This window comes from Podarcis muralis, chromosome 15 (assembly GCF_964188315.1).
Source record: "Podarcis muralis chromosome 15, rPodMur119.hap1.1, whole genome shotgun sequence".
Taxonomy (NCBI): Eukaryota; Metazoa; Chordata; class Lepidosauria; order Squamata; family Lacertidae; genus Podarcis; species Podarcis muralis.
Window position 1 is genome coordinate 39,670,894 of NC_135669.1, and position 9,379 is coordinate 39,680,272.

General features: G+C 47.1%; 1 protein-coding gene across 1 annotated transcript; it reads left to right on the plus strand.

Annotated features, from left to right (window-relative positions):
• CHCT1 (CHD1 helical C-terminal domain containing 1) lies at nt 1–9,379 on the plus strand. Its single transcript, XM_028708609.2, has 6 exons — nt 1–169; nt 1,294–1,425; nt 2,703–2,878; nt 5,484–5,583; nt 8,314–8,492; nt 9,079–9,379. The coding sequence occupies exons 1-6, from the start codon at nt 116–118 to the stop codon at nt 9,230–9,232; spliced, it is 795 nt and encodes a 264-aa protein (XP_028564442.2). The 5' UTR covers nt 1–115; the 3' UTR covers nt 9,233–9,379.

Consider the following 9,379-nt stretch of genomic DNA (forward strand, 5'->3'; position numbering starts at 1 on the left):
CTGTGGCCCACGACACCCAGCTCATCTTTGGGTCCCTTGGCCCCCAAAGAGAGTCCCTAGGGAGCAGAGAAGGAGAAGGGAAGAGGCGGGATTTGGCTAACGGAGAATTCGGTCCATGGGAGAAGCAACTGCCGGAAGAATGGCAGGCCTAGAAGAGTGGAGGAACAAGGTTTGCCAGGATTTGTGTAATGGGTACATTTTGTAGTTGTTTGAGAAGAAAACCATTCCTTTGACTATGCATTTGGAAAGTTACCAATACTTTTCAGTTTCCAAAATAGGCAAGTGGGGGGGGCAAGGGACATGGCAGAGGCGTATAAACTTATGCACAATATGGATCTGCTGGGGTCATTTAGTGAAGCTAGCTATTGGGAGACTCAGGAGAGAAACTTATTCACACAACACATAGTTAACCTATGGAATTGGCTCCCACAGAAGCTGGCGATAACTCCAAACTTGGCTGCCTTCAAAAAAAGGATTGGGCAAATTCATGGAGGGTAAGGCTGTCCATGGGACGCGGGTGGCACTGTGGGTTAAACCACAGAGCTTGCCGATCAGAAGGTCAGCAGTTCGAATCCCCATGACAGGGTGAGCTCCTGTTGCTCAGTCCCAGCTCCTGCCAACCTAGCAGTTTGAAAGCACACAGTGCAAGTAGATAAATAGGTACCACTCTGGCAGGAAGGTAAACGGCATTTCCGTGCACTGCTCTGGTTTGCCAGAAGTGGCTTAGTCATGCTGGCCACATGACCCAGTAGCTATATGCTGGCTCCCTCGGCCAGTAAAACAAGATAAGCACTGCAACCCCAGAGTCGTCCACAACTTGACCTAATGGTCCCTTCACCTTTAAGGCTGTCCATGACTACTAGCTGCAATGGCTGTGGTCTGTCTCCACTGTTGAAGACAGTATGCCTCTGAATACCAATCGTTGGGAACTTTACTTATAGAAAGTGCTCTTGGGATCAGGTCCCGCTTTCAGCCTTCCCACTGTGGCATCTGGTTGGTGGCTGTGAGAACAGGATGCTGGTCTAGACGGGTCTCTGACCTGACCCCGCAGCCGGGCTCTTCTTATGTTCACAATGAGGGCTGCTGCCGCCCCCCAAAGTCTGTCACCTGAGGCAGTTGCCTCATTTTGCCTAAGGATAGAGCTGGCTTTGTATGTCCACACTATTATCATTGTCTCAGCTGATTCTTCTGCCACTTTCCTTGATGGCCTCTTGCTTAGAGATTGCAGTTTTGTTTACTTTTTACCTGCGGGGACCCAAGAAAGTGACCTCTTGGGTGTCCAAATGTTTGCAGGCGACTGAGCTCCAGCTTCCAACCTGCCGAGACCGTGAGACGTCACACAGAGAGACCCTCACGAGAGTCGCGCCGTCGGGAGATGCGCTTGTCCACTACGCAGATGGACTGACACAGGACACCTTCAAAATAGTGAGAAAGAAAGCCATTTCTACCCATAGGACATGGTTCCGTAAACCGTAGGCCATAAAACTGTTGGACATTGCTCCTGGAATACAAAGAATACATACACACACTCTCAAGGGATGGAGGAGAAATCAGATTCAGTTCACGTATAAAGGAGAACGCTGCAGTTTCCAAAACAATACTCAAAGCGAAACAGCTATCCTTTGAAATGTGCAGGTCTCTGAACTTTGCAGTGAGGTTCCCTGGCAAAGTACAGTATACAAAAATGCATAGAATAGTAAAGTGTGCATAAGCATGCATATATTAGTGAATAAAGCCAGTGTGTGGTAATGCTTTGGTGATCACTTGTAGCCGAATAAGATTGTCTTCCATAAACAGTTTTAACAGTGAATCCGTAAGTGACTGTGGAGGCCAAGTCTGGATCTGCACGTCCTTCCACAGTGGGGACATTGGTTTCCAGGCAGGATTTGATCACGGTGTGGGTTTGCCAAACGTGCCTTCCTCTTACCTCATTTCTCTCTTGCGTCCTGAGTTCGAGTGTCTTCAAAGCCCATGACACCTTTGGTAAAGGCTGTTCTCCAACTGGAGCGCTCACAGGCCAGTGTTTCCCAGTTGTTGGTGCTTATACTACATTTTTTTTAGATTTGCCTTGAGAGAGTCTTTAAATCTCTTATTTTGACCACCAGCATTACACTTTCAATTTTTAAGTTCAGAATAGAGTAGTTGCTTTGGAAGACGATAATCAGGCATCCGAACAACATGACCAGTCCAACGAAGTTGATGTTGAAGAATCATTGCTTCGACACAGGTGATCTTTGCTTCTTCCAGTACACTGGCATTAGTTTGCCTGTGTGGGAATCGTCAGAGTGTCGGACTAAGACCTGAGAGACCAGGGTTTGAATCCCCACTCTGTCCCCAGTCACTGTCCTTAGCTTAACCTTCCTCACAGGGTTGCTGTGAGGATTAAATGAGGAGGAGGTGATCTGTATACACTGCTTTGAGCACCTTGGAGAAAAAAAGTTGGGATATAAACGCAACCAACCCACCAATCAGTAACATACAAAATGCATTATAACCGGAAAGATTGCTTTGCAAAAATCTGCATATTAGGCAGAATTGCATTACATACTGAAATGCAAAAGTTCACATGCGTTTGCTTTTAAACCACAAAATAACTTCCGAATGTTGGGGAATTGAACTTAAGTAAAAAAAGTAAAGCTGACAAATCTGCCTATTGCTACAGCCCCACCACCACCACCACTTTCTTCTCTCTCCCTCCCCAGTGCAAGGAGTTCCTGAGACCCTTCAAGAAATGCCTGCGGAAGCTGAATTTGCCCAAAGATTTCCCGAAGGAGAAGAGGCTGAGCTGCACACGGAAGAACCTGACCATCCTCGGGGACCATATCAACATGTTCCTTCAGCACTACTGCAAGACCTGGGAGCTGAAGCACTGGAAGAAGTAAGGGGGGCCTTCCGCAGAATGAGGCTGCGCAACAGCACCCCAAAGCTCAGAATCCACTTGTGGGTGCCCTTCCCTGAATAGCAGCACTCTTTTAAGGGGCTGCGGGTATACAGTGGTACCTCAGGTTACAGACGCTTCAGGTTACAGACTCCACTAACCCAGAAATAGGACCTTGGGTTAAGAACTTTACCTCAGGATGAGAACAGAAATTGCGCGGCGGCGGCGGCAGGAGGCTGCATTAGCTAAAGTGGTACCTCAGGTTAATAACAGTTTCAGGTTAAGAACGGACCTCCGGAACGAATTAAGTTCTTAACCCAAGGTACCACTGTATTGCAACAATTCCCTCTGGTATATATTATTACCAAAGACATTCCCTTGCTTGGAAGTAGCTTCTGTACAGAGCCTGTGTTCTTTGTGATGAAACAGAGTTAACAAAAAATGTCATGGCACCTCCATAACCTGCGTTTATTTGCAACATACCAGCAGAATCCTAAGGCAGGTAGCATTACTGCTAGTCCTGAATCAATTCCCCAAGGAACAACTTACCCAGTGCTTTTTTCTTTAAAAAAATTGTTTAGGGGTACTCCCCTTTTCCCGCTCATATTGAAATACTGCTCTCAATGAGGCCAAACTTAGATTCACAAAATGTTTAGGGGTATGCGTAGCCCTGCGTGCCCCCAGAAAAAAAAGCACTGGCTGTACCCCTCTGCTACTGGAGGGGAAACTTTCCCTGCTTTTTGCTCCCTATCAAAACTGCTTCCTTCTGTATCTTTTGTATTTAAAGTACAGACTTATTGAGGTCATATGGAAATATACTTTAATTTATTTTGCATATGACCAAATCCTCAGTTGTTCTGAACTACTGAAGGATGGGGGGGGGGGGCGCTTTACGATTTAATAAATAAGAGCTATAATTCATTGTGAGGAGGGAGGCAATTACCGTATTTATTTCATGTTTGCCTCACCCATTACAATTTAATCACCAGCACCATGATAGCTTTTTTTTTTTTTAAAGATTTTAGCTCTCAGCTTCATTGATTAAAATTGGCCCTCAATGATTAAAATTTGGCTCTCCTCACTGAGGCTCTTTTAAATCTGTTTGTTTACAAAGATCCAGGCTGTGTAGGTGGGAAGCAAGCAGGGACATGGGTAAGTAATACAAGACTTAACAAGGTACAGTAATCCTATAGGCATCTGCTCAGATGTAAACCCCATAGCATTAATAGTGCAAGATTCATGAAATTAGCCTGGTAGGTCTCAGGTCGTCCCCTCCACCTTAGAAAAAGTTGCATGCTTTACAAGTTTGTCAGGCAGAGTCCAAAGCAAAATTCTAGCAAGAATCTCTCTAGTTATCTGTATAGGAGCCAAGAGCAAATGTTTATTTTTCGTTACCGGAATACTTAAGGATCCAAGAGGGTTGAAGGAATTCCAATTGCCCAGCTCTCTGCAAGCAGATAATAAGATAATCTATTTTTCTTTCTTTCTTCTAAAGCTGTTTACAGTACTCTCCAAATAGGGCTGTGAAAGGGCAGAAGTGGGTGATTTACAAGGACAATGGCAGAATGCGATGGCAGGGCAAAAACCCAGATGGTTCAATGCTGGCAGTAGTTCAATATCTTGTTCAGCAGGGAAGGACTCTTAAGTATCATTGAAGTCTGTCAAGACATACTATATTGCCCATGAAAAGTAGCTAATCAAAGGCCGATTTCAATAATTGATTTGGTTTAATCAATTGGGCCACCAGGAGGTCAAAGGCTCCTGTATCTATCAACTCCCTTTAATACTTCTGTAAGAGAAGCAACCAGGGATGGGGGGAGAAAATTGATTAAGGTCTCTTTTTAAAGGCGAACCTTTATAAATCCGTACTTCCCAGAACACTGCAAGAACCAAAGCTGCCATCGTTTGAAATTTGCATTTCTCCAAATTTTGCACCACACTTTTCGAGCCATGGAACATGTACAAAATTGCATATGCTAGGGCAAAACGTTTACCAAAAAATGCATATTTTAGTCAAATATATAACTAAATAAATCTATAGTGTTATTTCAGAGCTAGCCGCTTTGCAAGGAGATGTCTATGAGGCCGTGTTCACACCATACCTTTAAAGCACTATGATACCACTTTAAGCGGCCATCGCTTACCCCAAATAATTCTTACCCCAAAGAATTCTGGGAGCTGTAGTTTCTTAAAGGTGCTGAGAGATGCCCTCTCCTGGGACTACAAGTTCCCTTTGAAGAGGGACAGGTTGTTAAACCACTCTGGGAACTGCAGCTCTTTCCGTATGAGCACAGAAAGCTGACTTATACAGAGTCAGACTGTTTGTCCATCTAGCTCATTGTTGTCTACACTGACAGGCAGCAGCTCTCTGGGGTTGCAGACAGGGGAATCTCCCAGCCCTTCCAGGAGATGCCATTGCAGATTGAACCCGGGGTCTTCTGCATGCAAGGCAGGTGCTCTGCCCCTGAGCCATGTCCCCTGGCCTTTAGCCTTTAGCTCTCTTTGCAACCGTCTCGCTTTCTGGCACCATTCTCTGCCCCACGTTCCAAGGAACAGTGACGTTTTTAAGTTCCCCCTCTCCTCCCACTTTTGCCGCCTGCTCTAGGATGCTCTGGAGGTTTGTCTCCCTCTTCTCAGCACTCGACGAGAAGCAGCTGTGCAGATTGTACCGCTACAGCAAGACCGACCAAATGGCCAAGTTCCTGGTAAGAGCGATGCTTCCTTTGACCTGGCAGAGAAAGCAGTGGAGGGTGGCAATAGGCAGCTGGGTAGCAGGGCAACATCCAGCCTACCATGGAGGCGCAGGTCAATTTTGTGTCCAGGGCAGCTGTTTACCAGCTCCATCTGGCACGCAGGCTGAGACCCTACCTGCCCGTGGACTGTCTGGCCAGAGTGGCACATGTTCTAGTTATCTCCCGCTTGGACTACTGCAATGCACTCTAAGTGGGGCTACCTTTGAAGGTGACCTGGAAATTACAACTAATCCAGAATGTGGCAGATAGACTGGTGACTGGGAGCGGCCGCCAAGACCACATAACACCAGTCTTGAAAGATGTACATTGGCTCCCAGTACATTTCCAAGCAAAATTCAAAATGTTGGTGCTGATCTTTAAAGCCCTAAACGGCCTCAGCCCAGTATACCTGAAGGAACGTCTCCACCCCCATCGTTCTGCCTGGACACTGAGGTCCAGCTCCGAGGGCCTTCTGGCAGTTCCCTCACTGCGAGAAGTGACATTGCAGGGAACCAGGCAGAGGGCCTTCTCGGTAGTGGCACCTGCCCTGTGGAACACCCTGCCACCAGATGTCAAAGAGAAGAACAACTACCAGACTTTTAGAAGACATCTGAAGGCAGCCCTGTTTAGGGTAGCTTTTAATTGTTTAACAGACCACTGTATTTTAATATTTTGTTGGAAGCCGCCCAGAGTGGCTGGGGAAACCCAGCTAGATGGGCGGGATATAAATAATAAATTATTATTATATTATTACTATGTTTTCCCACCCTGCCTCAAACAAAATGTGAATCTCTCACGGAAAGTAGATTTCTTCTCTAGCCAGAGCATTGGCAGATCATAGAATCATAGACTTGGAAAGGACCCTGAGGATCACCTAGCCCAAAGCAGGAGCATGCAGCTGCCCCATATGGGCATCGAACCTGCAACCTTGGCCTCATCAGTACCACGCTCTAACCAACAGAGCTAACCCGGCTGAAGTGGTCCAGAAAGAGGCGGGGACAGGAAGCAAGAGGCCATATCAGCACCACACATTTAAAGTTTTCATATGCCACTGTAACAGCCGTGGCTTCCTCCAAAGAAGAACCAAAATCTCATCAAGGGCACTAGGAGTTGTTAGGTATCGCAGCCATCACTGGCCAAGCTTGCTAGGCTGATAGAAGCTGTAGTTCAGCAGCGCCTGGCAGGCCAAAGGTCCCCCGTGCCTCCTGCAGTTGAGCCCTACATTGCAGATCCTGCATTGAGTAGGGGTTGAACCAGATTACCTGCAGGATCCTACCATCTCTCTCTCTCTCTCCACACTCACCCACTTTTATTATTATAAGCTCCTTTAGGGGCAATAAAGAGGCAATAGGACTGTTCAGAGGCAGTCTCTCTCATGCACCAGGTGCTGTGGCCAAGGGCTGTTGCCATCCTACAGTGCTTGCCCCTGTTGGAAGCAGAATACTGGGCCCAGATGGGCCTTTAGGTTGACCTAACAAGGCAACGTGTTCAATAACACCTCTCTCAGAGGTGTGGGGGCTATCGGATAGCACCAAAGAGATCCTTGGCAAATGCCCCAGCGTTGCCAGTATATTAACTTGATCTTTTTATGAGTTTTTATTAAGGCTGGGAGATGAGCGGGACAGACTGAGTCATCACTGCTTCGTTGAAATCCCTGCTATGATCGATGGTGTTCTGTGCTGCTCAGGGCTTGCTAATGTGCGATTTCCCAGCCCCATGAAAATGGAGAGTTAGCAGAGGAGGTTTTCTTCTGGAAAATTAAAGACGTCACAGGGATCTAAATCAAGCAGAAAGGCTACTGAATAACAGGCTGCATTGTAACTTTAATGGTGCTCAAAGCATCTGTTTTTTTCCTAGTGGACAGTCTGCTTGTGCCAGCTGTTGGGGCAGTGAGCATGGCTGCCTTTGGGTCAACCCAGGAATGTTGCATCGGTCAGACTATCGGTCCACCTAGTCAGTAATGTCTACACTGACTGGCAGCAGCTCTCCAGGGTTACCAGGCAAAAGCTCACCCCAGCCCTGCCTGGAGATGCTGGGGTCCTTCTGCATGCAAAGCAGATGATCTGTCCACTGAGCTACGACCTTTCTCCTATTCCTGTTGCTAACCTAGCTAGGGCTGAACTGTCAACAGTTGTAACGTTTAGCTGAACATTTCTGGGGTGGGTAAAAAGGGCAAAACCACGTCCTCATGAATCTTTGGGGAGGGGGGTAATTTGAGGTGGGGGTGAAGCATTCACCGGAGCTTTGCACAGCTGCAAACATCCACCCGACAAAGGGCCTTGAAGGCTTTGCATTTAAATTGTAGCTTTTCCATAACGATTCACTGAGAAAACCACAGCGGCACCCAGTGGTTGTGCCACTTTATAAAGAAGTTGGCCATGCCTGAACGCTTCCAGCTTTGTCCTGTATTCTACTATTTCTGCACCGTTATTTAACAATGGAGATGTATATCTGGGTGCTATACAATGGGAGCAGAAGGGGAGCAGTAGCTCGTGTGAGAGCTCCTTTTGAGCATTCAAAGACGACACTTGTCCTCCGTTCCAGCGCTGCATTTTTGAAGTGCCGCAAGCCACCGAACGGGACATTCTCAAGTGTGTGGTTTGATGCCTCACAGCTTAATTTAGGCCAGGAATCCTCACGCAGTAGAGTCAGAGGCGACCAGTCCTGCCTTGGTTTTGTGCATGTCTTCGTATTTCATTCCAGAAAGCTTATTGCCGGCTGGAAAGTCCCGACATGGTTGTTCTGCCCGATTGTGGCAAGCTGATGAAGCTGCGTGATACCTGGGGCCTCCAAGGCGGTGCAAAGATGCAGGGGAAACTAAAACAGGTGTGCTCACTGTCGCAAGACTCTGACCTGCCTCCGGGAAGTACATCTAAGAAGAGGTGAGTGAGGAGCATCAACTGTGCTCAAATTGGTAGGGGTGCACAGGGGACGTCTAATGAAATCCATAATTCTCACCATTGACTAGGGATGGATGGATCCGTCATTTTCAGTTGCGTTTCTCATTTTCCGTTCTCTACATCCCTGTAGCAATTTGAGAATTGAAAAGAATAATCCTGATGTTTATCTGCATTTCAGTGCAAATTTCTCCTAACAGAGCCAGGGGAGGATTGCAGAAGGGCTGTAACTCAGTACAGGCTTTTGCGGTCAAGTGGCCCCAGGGTTGATTCCTGGCATCTCCAGGAAGGATTGAGAATGTCTATCCAAAACCCTGGAGAGCCCCTGCCAGTCAGTGCTGACAATACTGAGCCTCATGGAGCAATGGTCTCGGTATTAGGTAGCTTCTTTTACCGGGCACTTACAAGAAGGATGGGGATCTGTGGCCTTCCAGATGTTGTTGGATTCCCGATTCCAGCAGGGCCAATGATCAGGGATGTTGTGCATCCTTGCTGGATACTTCAGCAACATCCATTGGAAAATGGGTTCCCCACTCCTCTCTTAGGGAGTTTTTCCACCCTGTCTCTTCAGGCTGCACAAGAGGCCCTCAAAGGCAAGAAGGAAGGAAGGTGTCGATATCAGTCACCCCACATACATGGCTACCATCTCACCTACCTCTACCAGCAATGAAGCAGCGAAGCTTTCTCCTGCGGCTGAAGAAACTCCTTTAAAGACTGACCGTTAGCATGTGCGGCGTTTACCAAGGAGACAACACACACATACAATGTACCCAACGGAGAATTTGTAGAAAGAGTTTAGCTTTCTGCAAGACACCTTTTAAGTTAGGCCTCTGCAGAGACTCTGTGTCAACAGCTTATATAAAGACCCGCTT